Genomic DNA, 13,908 nt, shown 5'->3' with positions numbered 1-13,908 from the left:
CAGAGTGATACAAGACACAAGGCTGCCTCTCAATTAATTTTATAGATCTTAGTTGTCTGAATCGTCTGAACACATGGCACTTGCAAAAAGTCCTCTTTTTCTGGCAGCTGCCCAAGTGAGCAGTGTGCTTTCACCTTTTATGGGTTACCAGAGATCACTGTTCATGAATGGCTCTATTTCCAGAAAATGGAAAAAGTATTTTCATTTCTCTTAGCAACTTGAGCTTGTTCAAACTCTCTTCTCATGCAGAACTTCCACACAGAGGACAGCAGCTACTGCTATTTTCATTCAAAACTCTCACTGTAGTTAACAATTGCCTCTTGCACAATTGAACCCGTGCAAAGAGAGATAGAACCAGTCTCAGTCTGAAGGGATTTAAACTTACAGCTTCTGCTTCTCAGAAAAATCCCATTATCAGCAGGCTCTGAAACAGAATGAATGAGAGACTCTCAGCCCTTCCTGCTCAACCTAGTCCCCTGTGTATCTAAGAGCTATGTAGTGAAAGCAAGCAAGAGTCCTGAGCTTATTGCTAAGGGTGAACTTCTGCCCTCTCTTCCCAGAATTATCTTTGTTTCTACTCAGTGTAATATGTATAAAAAGCCTTCAGGTCAGAATCGAGATGTCTGTACTTCCTTCTTAGCTAGAAGCCTGAACTTACTTTCCTTTCAAGTGTTGCTGCTATAAGGTGCGGTGTAGCCCAGCTTCATTAGGACACACAAGAACTGTGTTTGTTTCCTGCAAGAGAGTCTGTTAACTTTTTGGCTTGCCTGGCCCACACTGAGTGAAGAGGAATTGTCCTGGGCTGATGTTTTGGTTGTTGCTGTGCAAGGAGTGCACACCCAGGGCCAGGCCTGGTTGCTCTGCGTGGAAGAGATGCTACCATGATGGCATGGGGTGAGCTGCCGGACAGGCTGGGCTGGACAGAATGCAGTCTGGGGGCCAAGGGTTGGACAGGCCTGGAGTACAAGAGGTAACATCAAACTAACTCAGTACTGAAACACAGAATTAGAAATCAAAATGAGTTAAGTAAGAACAGGACTCTTAGATGAGAAAACAAAGATAGCTCTGCTAATTGCAGGTTGCTTCCTTGTCCTTTCCTCCTTCAAAAGCTTTAAAAGTCTTCTCTGACTATTTAAATAATCATTTTTTTCAAATCCTAAAGGCCTCTCATAATCTTATATCATCCTCACACAGGCTTAATTCCTATTTCCTTCAGTGCAAGTCCTATTAACTTCAAGGTGGCTTAATCTGGCTAAAAAAATGAGTGTACCTGTGGCAGGGGACTATGGTCAAGGTCACAGAAATCATGCACTAGGTCAGCAGTCACCAGTCACCAGTGAAGCGGAGTCACTGGACCAACTTTTCTTTTCTCAGATTTTAGTGCACCCCCACTAACATCAATGGGCTAAATCTATTTTGGGGCAAGCTATAATTCATATTCATTTGTGTTAAAAAGGGCTTGGTAGCCATCGAAGCAGTTAACTTATAGCAAAAAAAATCATTTTATATCTTGAAACAATGGCAAATGCCTATTAGTCATTTCTATGCTTACTGTACCTTTTCTTCTGTCTTCTAAGAAAGCAGAAAAAATCAAAACAAGCTTTGCCTGATGTCTATTTGACAAATACTGACACGACAGACAATGAGACACAGTAAGATCAGTAAGCAGTATATAACATGCCACGGCAGTCCTTTTCATAGATAAGCTGCAGCTCCAGACTGCTGAAGATGTCTGAAGACGTTGGATTAGTCAGTCTGGATGTATTAGATTTTCTTTTCATCAAGGAAGTAAAAAAAAAGTGACCAGCATGGATTGAGTAAACAGATTGCAGAAGTTGGGTGTCTGTTTAGGAAATATCCTTCATCAGAACAGCTCTTCAGCACATTAACTAGGAGCACGTGTTTACAGTCCTACTGATAGAGCTGGACACACATTTCCAAGCTTTCCTGATTTATTATTGTAATTCCTTTCTTACACTGGGGGGTCATAAAGGTCATGGAAGGAAAGGAAGCAGCTTGGGCTTGCAATCATCAGTTTTGCTTGGTCATAAAGTTTAGACTGGTGCCAATGAAGTAACTTGCTAATCTGGGTATTGCTGACTCCTTTCTGCTACAAAAAGGCCAAGCTTAATAGATTTCTATTTAGAATGGTACATATTTTACATGGGAACTAAAGCTCATTAATGAAGTAATTGGTATGCACTGTTCTCTGTGTTGGTATCTCAATGGATTTTTAACAAAGTCTAAATCACGTCAAGCAATTATACAATATTGCACAGAAACAGAATTTCAGTATTACTTACTTCTGAGCTATGATACTTGGATTAACCGTCACAAGGTTTGTTTTATTGCCGACATCTTTGCTAATGCTTCCCATTGTTGGAGGGAGGTTACACCTGAAATTGAGAAACATTTATTTAAGCAGATGCCCATTAGAAATGCTTCACAGTATTTATTTGCAAATTCCTCTCTTGTGCAGTGACACTTTGATGTCAGCTCCCAGGGATCCCGAAGTACTTTACAAATATTAAATAAGGCTTACAGCACTAGCACTTTTGGTAAAAAAATAATAATAATAATAATCTACCTTACAGATGGTGAAAATAGGGCATAGAGAGCTCATTTTCATAAATCATCTCACAAATCAGAGGCACAGTTAAAATCCCATAAGGAGACAGTCTATGAATGCCCTATGTTAGCTGTCTGAAAATATTGCACCTCTTACCTAAACAATGCATTTAATCTGCAAAGTTTTCTATTATTTTCTGTCTAAAAGACTGATTGATACCAATCCCTCAGTTGGCACAGCAATGCTGATGGCTGCTTCATGAGATAATAGCGGAACTTGCCCAACTGCAGAAAGAGTGGTTTCGGTTATAAGGTAAAGGAGATATTCTTTTGAAGTCACACATTTAGGTTTAGCATGTTAGCATACAGAATTCCCACTTGTATTAAGATCAGTTCTCTAATTGGAAAGATTTTTTTTTAATTATTTGAAAAGCCCATATATTACTCAAAGACAGGAAAGGAAACAAAGTCAGCGAGACCATGTGATTGGTCATCATTGAGAGAAGTATTTTGGTTAGTGTTTCCTTGCAGAAACAATAATCTCTCACTTGCACTGGAAGAGTGGGCCAAACTTTGCTCTGAATTTGCCTATTTTTCTCCACATTCTACAGAGAGAGCTGAGGAAACAGGATGAGGCTCTGAACAACCTGATCTAACCATAGACATCATAGAATGACTTGGGTTGGAAGGAACCTTAAATATCATCCAGTTTCAACCCCCTGCTGTGGATGGGATTGCCATCCACCAGATGAGGCTGTCCATGGCCCCATCCAGGCTGGCCTTGAGTGCCTCCAGGGATGGGCACCCACAACTCTAGACAGCCATGCCAGTGACTCACCACCCTCCGAGTAAAAAATTTCAACATATCTATCCTAAATCTCTCCTCTTTTAGTTTAAAGCCATTTCTCCTTGTCCTGTCATTATCAGACCACATAAAATGGAGGTCTCCCTCCTACTTTTAAACTCCCCTCAATTTCTGGAAGACCACAATGAGGTCTCCCCAGAGCCTTCTCCATGCTAAACAAGCTCAGCTCCCTCAACCTTTGTTCATAGGAGAGGTGCTCCAGCCTTCTAATCATATTTGTAGCCTCCTCTGGATCCACTCCAACAGCTCCACATCTTTCTTGTGTTAGGGACTCCAGGCCTGGAGGCAGTACTCCAGATGGGGCCTCACAAGGGCAGAGTGAAGGAGGACAATCCCCTCTCTCTCCCCGCTGGCCACCCCTCTTATGAAGCAGCCCAGGATACAGTTGGCCCTCTGGGTTGCCTGCACACACTGCTGGCTTGCATCTAGCTTTTCATCCACCAGAACCACCAAGTCTTTCTCTGCAGGGCTGCTCTCAATGAGTTCTTCTCCCAGTCCGTATGCATATCTGGGATTGCCTTGGACCACGTGCAACACCTTGCACCACTTTGCAAGCCTTTCCAGGTTCCTCTGGGTGGCATTCCTTCCTTCTGTTGTGTCAAACGAACCACCCAGCTTGGTGTCATCAGCAAACTTACTGAAAGTGCACTTGATCCCACTGGGTGTTGATCACACCTGTTCATTGCAGGGCAGTTGGACTAGATGATGTTTAAAGGCCACAGATCCCTTCCAACTCAAACAATTCAATGATTCTATGAAAAATTTCTTAAATCTGATGCTCACAGAAGACAAATACTGGGGCAGTTAAGTAACTGCATTAGTGACCCAACCTATGACTAGGTAAACCCACTGGCAAAAATAAACATGGTATTTAACAACAGACTTGTTTTTATTTCAGAGGTTTTCTTTTACTCTCTTCTCCTTATTACAAAAAAAAAAAAAAGTTCCCTCTCCTTAAGAGAGTTAATTGAAAAGAAATATCACTTTCTCAGATAATCAAGTTTCACATTATTGGAAAGGTATCCTTGTAATTCTGGATCATATATGTATCCACAAAATCCCTTCTTTACTAAGGAAGCAGAGTCCTTAAATCTATAAAGCTGAAGGAGTATCCTTTGAGAGGTAGATCTCTCCTCATTGCTACAAACTGGCATTGGCATGCTTCCAAGCCTGCCAAACTTGTAGAAATGCCCAACAGCCTTCAGAGAGATGAAGCAGCTCTTACCTAAACACAAAGTCAGAACGATCGATTTCAGCTCCACAGCTGGAATTTTTCAGAATGCCTCCATTTCCAACCACTGCACAGTTCTTGAAGGGATAAACTGAAAGAGGAGAGGACTGCAAACAAATAAAAAGACACAGTGTATGCTTAATAAATTTTTTGATTGTTTCTTTGTGTCTTCAGTCATTTGTCCTTGCAGCTTTAATCTCGTAAATCCCAGTGAAAGCATTCACCATTTAGCAGACAGCATTGCCAGGCACAGACGACCAAAAGCCAAAAATAGTCACCAACAGACTGAAAACCGCTACTTCTGTCTTCAGTATTTTGATGGTACAGTATTAGACCATTAAAACAGGATGAATATAATTTAAATTTGTATAATGAAAAAAAAAAAAAACAGTACCTGATTGAATCTTTGAAAAGCTAAGGAACTAGCTCCTAATGAAGATAGCTTAAATTCTCCCATTTTCCATTACGCTGAAACAGACCGGGAGTTGTCACATAGTCATCGACTGTGTCAGCTAATAGAAAGTTACCTTGCAAATGCTTATTACTTTGTCATCACTCAATTATATTTGAGGTAAAATTATGAATTTACTGGAACCTGAGGGTGCTGCAATGGCTAAGCATGTGCCCTGTCTTAACTCACAGCGAATCTGACTGCTAAGTGAAGCAGCTACTGTTTCTGGCTGTTCATCCTCCCTATTTCTCTTCTTGTTACAGGTTGCCATCTTACCCCGGGGAAGCTGAATGAGACATAAGTGCATCCACTTGTGAATGAGCACAGATCACAATTTAGCAAATTAATGTAAACTGTTGATTATTTCAGTTGATATTAATTTAGTTGGTTTTATCCCAGGGTCTCCAAAACATCTCATACATCTCATTCAGTCTCTCCTGCTATGGGAGCACAGACATTCAATAGAGAAGGCCAACGGCAGGGCTATTTCAACTGCAGAAACTGAATCTACATGCAAAAGTGAGTCAAAACTTGCTTACACAAAGCATTATCCCTCTTCATAGTCTCAACAACTTGCTTTAAGAAAGGCACAAAGGGGAGCTGTAATCAACAAGGTAAAAAGAGCAGGGAAAATGGCAGATGTCATGTTGCCTGGCAACGTATCATTAAACATGTTCAAATATCTTGTTTAATTCTGAAAAGACAGTAGGAGAACACACAGGACAGGCAATTGTGGCTACCCTAGCAAACATACATTAAAAAATCCTACACTTTTTCTTTCATTTGGAACCACTGTCACCTCCTCCATTTCTTTAGTGATTCACAGCAGCATAAGAAAGCACTAGGCTCATCACACAAATCAGGATTGCCAAAGAGGGGTAAGAGGGCTCCCATTCACTGCTAGTTTGCAAAATTAAGTACATCTTTATGCCCCTCTGTTGTGGTTCCTCATATCTTCTCTGTGGCCATACAAGTAAAATCAAAGGATGGCACGTGGTGTGTACCCACTAAATCCTCTCTCCTGAGCAGGGGAATGCTTACTCCTAATAGCTAAGATACTGGTCTGTACAGGTTAGGAATAGGACATTCTGTCTTTGAATTCCCAGAACAGTTTCTCCACTGCTGAGACACAGGCCCATAAGGAGGAAGTGAGATTTTCTCCGTATTGTTGAAGGAGGGTAGCCACTTCATCCATCACTGTTTTCTTCATTATCTTTCCAGAGCACTGCTGTAAGTGTGCTGGGATATGATGATGGTGTGCTCCATACAAATTTCTGCCACAGATTGCCAGCACCTGACATCATCTGGATCTTGGGATAACTGATCCTTGTCCAGGTCAATATTATACATCACCTCCAGCATGGCTAATTCCCTCAGGTACTAGATACGTTTCTCCACAGTGGTCCATTTGCCTGGGAAATGTACCATGTCTTCCCTAGGGTGAAGGCTTGAGTCCCTTTTCCAATTACTTTGTTAATGACCCCTTCTCTAGAAAGGGTTCCCAGCTGCCTGGCTTTTATGCCCGCTAAGACCAGGCTACTGGCCCCATTATTCCACAATTGGAGCAGCCAGGTGACAATACGATCGCCTGAATGACAGCTGAGGTCTTTTCACATATCTCACAGTTCACCCACAGTTAGGAGGTCAGACTTTTATTGTCTCCTTTATGAATGCTGATTCTTTCTCCTCCTGTCCTTATGATAGCCCTGCTTCATCTTCTTCCACCCTTGTTTTATTAGGATTTTCTTTCCTTACTGAATGAGTTGACTTTTGCCATTTTTTTGCCTTTTGTATAGGGGCAACTGATACTGGCACAGGTTGGTTCTCCAGTTGAACTAGAAGGCCTGTCAGAGAGGTTGGAGTAATAGCTGGGCCTACTGCATTGTCATCAAATCCAGAGACCTCTTTCCCTTTAGGGTGCTGTATAGCGTTGAACACGTTTCAGTAAGAATGGACCAGGTCCCAGCACACTGCAGTGATTTTTGCCTCTCTAGGATTGCCAAGGCAATGGCATACCTCTTCCAAATTTTTCAGGATTCTGCAGTTGTTCAGAGGTGAAATTCCAAAACACTGAGGGTGCCCACTGCTTTAGGTACCCACCCATATCAACCCACACTCCCAGCCACTCATAACTATCCAGCCTTGGGGCAGACCTCTGGAGGATATTCATAAATAGTTGTTTAACCTTAAACAAAATCTGAAACACGTTAAGTAGGCATAGCATTAGGAGCATACTGATTTGAACATTACCACTTGTCTCCACCATAGCCTGGCTCCCTGAGGAGACCAAGTAAAGAGTGAAATTATTAATAGTTTCCAAGATACGGTTTCCAAAGCATGAAGATTACTGAAATATCAAATACAAATATCAGGTTAGTTTCCCAATCAGTGTTACAGAAAACGATAACCTTAGTCCAGCCCCCAGAGATGGCAAACAGTGTGACAAGGATCATATATAGCAAGTAATATGGTTCCATGAAAAAACTCAGACACCTCTCCAAAAATAATAAAACAATAACACTGTGACCAGCAACTATTAAATTACTGTCACAATTGTTACAATTTTGTTTCAACAAGCTCTCATCAAATCTGTTGTCATCTCAACCCTTCAACCCTCACACTGGTTGCCAAAAGAACTGTTGAAATTTAATCCAGCAAGTTGCTCAACACCACATAGTCATTTGTTCACTCCTACCCAGGTAGAATAAGGAGAGGACTAGAAACAAAATAGAACTTGGGGATTGAGATAAAAACTATCCAGAAAAACAGAAAAAGAAACTGAAAACAAAAATGCAACAATAACTAAATATACATATATGCAATTACCCAACAACCAGCGCTCCACCAACAACACATAGTCTCACCACTTGCCAACCAACACACAGCCAATCCCCATGCAGCAACCACCCCATGAGCCAACCCTGCACCCATGCTACAAAATAATCCCAGGCCTAATTCTGGTCCCCTGTTCTGCCTCTGTCCCACTCTCCTCTGCTGCACCATAAAGGCAGTGGCTCTTCCCCACTGAGTAGCTCAGCTCAGCCCTGGTTGTACTCTTAGCACTCAGCAACATCAAAAGCAGCAGTGCAATATTAACAATTTCAGCTGAAACCGGGACACCTTTGTCTGGTCTAGATCTTACATGTCTGCTAAAAGACCCTAGCTCCAAAATCTAATTCCTTTGCTCAGTCTGTATTTCTGGCAGCAAAGGCTTCATCTCATCATCAGATTTATCCCCAAAACAGCCTCCACAAGTGACAAGCCTTAGCCTTCAGGAGAAATGGCATGGGAATACAAGGAATATGAAACGTAGCTCAAAACTGAAATGTATTTAAAAATAGGAATGGAAAAAATGCAACCTTCCTCAGTTCTTCAGCCCTGAATTCAGCTGACTGCCAAGACAGGCAGCAGCGTGGGTTCTGTAGTAACTCTACCTACAACCAGATCTATGATGTGCTGTTCATGCCTATACCACTGCAAAGGAAGGCTAAACAAAAGTCACACAAAGTGAATGAGGAAGTGCATACAGGGTGAAGGGGCTCTTCCAGAGAAATAAAAGAAAGCAACTCTATTACTATTCCAAAGTATATATGATACTGTAATTATAGTAACAGGCAAGGATACAGTTCTTACCACAGGCAGCATTCTAAAAATGTCTTCCGTAATGAGGATGGTCTTTTTACTGTCCACTTCATAACTCATGTTACTTCCCAGTGGGGTGTTGTTTTGAGAAGCAATAAAATTGTGAACTGCATTACAGCAGGAAGCTAACTCTGACCTGAAAAAAAAACACAAAACAAACCTCCTCAAAGACAGGCAAATAAATAGAGACAAAGTGGTAGAGAGCTAGATGACTTAAAACCAGTTCTAACTAAGCACCAGAAGCGTGTATGAGCCCTCTATAGCAACGTCATTTCCCTTGACTTGCTTTGGAAAGCAAGTCCAATTTCACAGCAAATATTCAGAAACTAATCAGTTCAAGAGAACCTTCTCTTGAATGGCAATTATTTAAAGCTGTAATTCCTGTAAGCTAGGTGCATTTCACAACATGTTTTTTAACGTCATTCAAATAAAGGACAAAGTATTTCAAGCAACAAGTGTCTGTAGATTACTAATAACCAGAGAAAATCTTTATTTTCCCAGCAGTTGTTCAGGTGTCATCTAGCTTGGGTATTTGCAGTCATCAGTTTATATGAGCTGTTGTACTGAAGACAACAAAGGCTGTGAAATTTCAAAGTGAGAACACTGTCATGACAGTTCAAAGAACCTACAAAATACCTGCAATATACCAGTAAAATTTAAAGGATTCAGCCACAAACAGTGGGGGGTATTTTATCTATGCTTCCTTATGTAATCTTTTATAATGGGCAAGCAATTACCTTACAGTACTGCATCGGGGGCTCTAGAACAATGGGTTTCTCCAGGCTTTTGACAATCCAAGTCAGTAGCATCAAAGTGCAACAAGGCATATTAAGACTTATTGCAATCTTTTAGAAAAGAGTGGTTAAATATAGCTGAAACAGAATGTGGTGAAGGGATATACTACACTGGTGAGCCCTTGAACTCTTCATAAATGAAGTATGTCATATATGTCTAAGACAATGAAATACAAGGCTGAACCTGAAACCCAGGCTGAATACACAAAAAAATGTAATAGATTTTTCAAACAAAACATTTGGAAAGAGTCAATCATAAAAACATAACAAAATCTGACCCAAAATTAGTTTTCCCTTACAGGAATTCGTCCATCTTTAGGAAAGTATAAGGTCTGCAAAGCAATTAAAAGATTCATCCGCTTCTCCACACTCTCACCAATTCCCATCTCTTGACCAAGCCTTTTTATCTTTTCTGAAATTGAATTAAGTCTCTGATTTTACATGTGGTCAATTAAACATGCAGCAAATGTATTCTTAAATCACACTATAATCTCGGAGTTCTATGTTTTTTCATGTATACTGGAATGGAAGATTTCAGAGAGTACAGCAGAGTTATCGATCTGTTTAGTGTTAGGAAAGCTATTGATTATGTGCTGGTGTGAGATTATGTAAGAATAAATTGACCTTGCAGGGTATTTCATTTGTGTTTTGGCTACGTTTTGTTGTAGTACACAAATGTGTTAAGCAATACTGTTACATATGTTTGGGTAACATTCTAAAAATTGTTCCTTCCAAGCAAGAGTGGGATTTCATATAATCTGCGAGAATGTTTTACTCCCTTTTCTGAAGAGATATTAAAGCAGGAAAAGGGTAATAGAGTTCGAGTGAAATACAAAGCAGGAGGGTAAACTACAGGACTAGGTAAATGGGCTGATTTCAACTGTTTCTTTCAAGATCTAGGGTTGAGGGTTTTTTTTAAATAAAAACTTACAAATATATTGGTAGGACTGAAATGGTGTGCTGGCTATATTGTGATATAACATCCAGATTTTTAAAATCATATTTTATACCTAGGGGTTTCCCTTTCTCTTCATTTTCAGATGCCAATACGGTTTGTCAGGAATGGTATTCCCATGAGGAGGCAGGGCAGAGCCTACAGCTACCACAGTACGAGACTGCTCATGAAGAACTGTTGTATCACTTTGCCAGGCTCCAAGCTATGCAAGATAGCCCCGAAACACAGTGCCCAGAGGCTTCTTTGAAACACAGCATCTACTCAGCCCTTCTCCATATCCCCTTTCCCTTCCTCCCCAGCCATTTTGAGGGCTTTTTTAGCTATTTGCTAGCTTCCAGCAAAAAAAGGACTTGCAACTATTTGGAAGAACGGCAGATTATTTGCCACCATGGGACTATAGCCCAAATTAGAATAAATCAAGCTTAGAAATCTGTAAAGCAAAGGGATGTGGAGGTGTAAAAACAATTACAGCTTGCGCCCGATTGGGCTCTGTAATTTGTTGCACTAATGAAACATTTCTTTTAAGTAGAAAACCTTTGAAGAATACTAATATAATAATTAATATTCAAGTTACCTAGGGAACCTGAGACTCTACTGACTGCAGCTAGGAGAGCCTTTGCAGAGGAAGCCACCCAACACAGATTTTTTTCTGGAGCTTTAAGAACAGCGCTTCCAGGCAGCTGTGAGATTTTCTCTGTTGGTATCCCTTTTTCATGCAAAGTCATTATCAGCCTTCTCCTTATTATTAATTGTTATGATTATTACAGAAACAATGAGAATCTTCAGCCCTCCAAAGAATTAGCAAAGATTTCAATCAACATAGAACAAGTGATTGTAAGAAACTGATGAAAGAAAGAGCCAAGGAGATGAAAGGAATCATGATGAGAAGTACTGGATACAGCACTCAGTGAACAAATGGGCGGTTGTAAGTCCATTAAATAATAATTCATTTCTGCAACTGTTCAGCACAGTTTTCTTGTGCACAATATCACAAGCATTAAGTTAATCATATCACAGCTTCCAAACAAGAGGACAGCTATCTTCTCTGAGGTACAGACAGCCCAGCTACACTCCAGAATACTTTTAGAAGTCCTTAAAAATTTTGTTGGAGTCTCTATCACTCACCTTACAACTTTTGTTGCCTCCAAGTCTATAAAAAGATATACATACGTAAACGTCCTATTTTGTTAACTGTGAAAAGCAATGGTTAGCCCCATCAGAACTCTGAAATCAGACACAAAACCCTATAATGCATTCAGTTTAGAGAACAGTGATCTCTGCTGTCACCGAACCAAATTTTCAGATTGTAAATCTGAATATTTATTCATGGCCAGGCATTGTGTATCGATAGGATATACCTACCTAATCAGGTGTGACACAAAGAGAACTATTAAGCATTTAGAGAAGAAAACTGATTGATGATGAAGTTGCCCGGAGTTTTGAAAAATATAACACAGTAGGGAAAAAAATGGAGATGGCCATTGTAAAAGTATTAAAAAATGCAAAACATTGTTCTAAGTCAGGCATGTCCAACCCTTCGGCCATGGGCTGCATGCAGGCCATCACTCAGCAACAGCCACACATTGGTGTGTGACTGCACTGGGCTGAAACCAGGACAAGGGGAGGGTGCAGCACAGCACTAACTCAGGTTATGGCAAATCACTGTATGCATTTTGATACATTGGCTAAGCAGCGTTGTGAATAGTGAAAAATATGCAGCCATGCCTTCTGTTTTGATAAAAGAATTTGAGATTAGATTTCAAGATTGCCAAAAAAAATCATAAATTACATGTGAATTTTCAAATGGAATGTATAGATTTGGAATCAGATAATCAACTCAAACTTTTGATCATGTCTCTATCCTAGAATTTTATAAGCCCTCTCTTAACAGAGAAAGACTCCTCACACACAGTCACACCTTATTCATGTCATTGCTTTCCGGCAGTATGTACATTTGTGAACAACTATTTTCAAGGGTGAAGCACAGGAAGAGTAAAATTTTATCAAAAATCACTGACGAACACCTTGAGAACTCACTAAGAATGGCAACCACTGTCATCAAAACAGCCCGATGCATCAATTTCACAAAAACAAGGTCAAATATCCCACTAGTTTTATGCTTTTGTCACTACCTTTTTATGTTTTAATACAAAAATATTAAAAGAATAAGTTTTGTTACTTATATACATTAACTATATTATATATTTTGTATGCAGCCCAAGCTGATTTCTCTTCACTCAAAGCGGACCAAGCAAGCCAAAAGGTTGACCACTCATGTTCTAAGCAGTAGGTGTCCAACAAACATCTGTACAAATGCATGTTTGTTTGCAGAAAGAGTATCATATCACTCCTGTTATATAGCGTTTGCACATTATCCATGTCATATCTATTCATGGATCTTCAGCTATACTTAGTCAGGAATTGAAAGACCACATAGAATAGATAACCAAACACAAAGTAAGAATGGCAAGTATGAAAAGCCTGATGCTAAGAATACTTCACACCATGGTTTTTAATATCATTTGAAAAAAGGACAAAGTGTTTCAAGCAACAAATGCCTGTAGATTACTAATAACGGAAGAAAATCTTTCTTTTCATAATAGCTTGTTTTATTTGTCACCAACCTTGGGTATCTGTAACCATTAGTTAATTTAAATATTTCTCTATATGTCAGTAGCATGTATATAAATGTTGAAGAATATCCCTAAATCACTTAGTAGGATGCCGTTAATACCAGTAAACTAACAGCATTGCTAGGTCTTCTGCTATAAATACACCACCTTTTCTAGCATTCATTTTTAGGTTAGATTGGAGCTCTTTAGCAGTGGCTGGCAATTATATATGGGGCACTCTGAATCTTAACTGGATTGTGGGAACAATGAACCATGTGTTTCCATGGGCTTCTCTAAGGGCAACCCAAATCTAGCCATTCAGATATCAGCATTACAGGTACTGAATTAACTGTAGGTCTGAGAGCCAACAGAGGCTGGACAAAATCCACCACAGAAGAGAGATATTAAAGGTATTGAAGAGGAAGTCATGATTTGTACTTGCCTCATGATTCTTTTTGACTTTGAAAAATACATGGGTAAACAGCACACAGATGCCAAGAACCACTGACCACTGCCAGATAGCAGTGTCTAATGCATGGGAGCACGCATGCTGGAGCAGCTTATTAGACAACATTTGGAAAGAGAGAAAGACAGCTCTCTGACAACAAAAGGAAACAGTTTGCACAGCTGCATGGCAGAGCTGAGCTGAGCTAGGTAGGGGAGTGTCAACCTGAAATCTCACACACTGCTTTTTGTACAATGCCACAGCACAAACACTGTGCCTTGTGAGGACCAGAGCTCTCAGCTCCATCCTTTCTGCCAATACATAAAGGCAAGTATTTCTTCCCTT

At 40.1% G+C, this 13,908-nt stretch overlaps 1 protein-coding gene across 2 annotated transcripts in view; it reads right to left on the bottom strand.

Annotated features, from left to right (window-relative positions):
- ST8SIA6 (ST8 alpha-N-acetyl-neuraminide alpha-2,8-sialyltransferase 6) overlaps positions 1-13,908 on the bottom strand; it is a 52,799-nt gene that overhangs the window by 20,217 nt on the left and 18,674 nt on the right. For both annotated transcript variants that reach the window (XM_021387852.1, XM_021387851.1), the window contains exons 5-7: positions 8,749-8,893; positions 4,659-4,771; positions 2,304-2,396 (exon numbers count right to left, since the gene is read on the bottom strand). In XM_021387852.1, coding sequence (XP_021243527.1) covers positions 2,304-2,396; positions 4,659-4,771; positions 8,749-8,893 — 351 coding nt within the window. The remainder of the gene's footprint in view (positions 1-2,303; positions 2,397-4,658; positions 4,772-8,748; positions 8,894-13,908) is intronic.

Source organism: Numida meleagris, chromosome 2, assembly GCF_002078875.1.
Source record: "Numida meleagris isolate 19003 breed g44 Domestic line chromosome 2, NumMel1.0, whole genome shotgun sequence".
Lineage (NCBI taxonomy): Eukaryota > Metazoa > Chordata > Aves > Galliformes > Numididae > Numida > Numida meleagris.
This window is presented reverse-complemented; position numbering and strand designations above follow the sequence as displayed.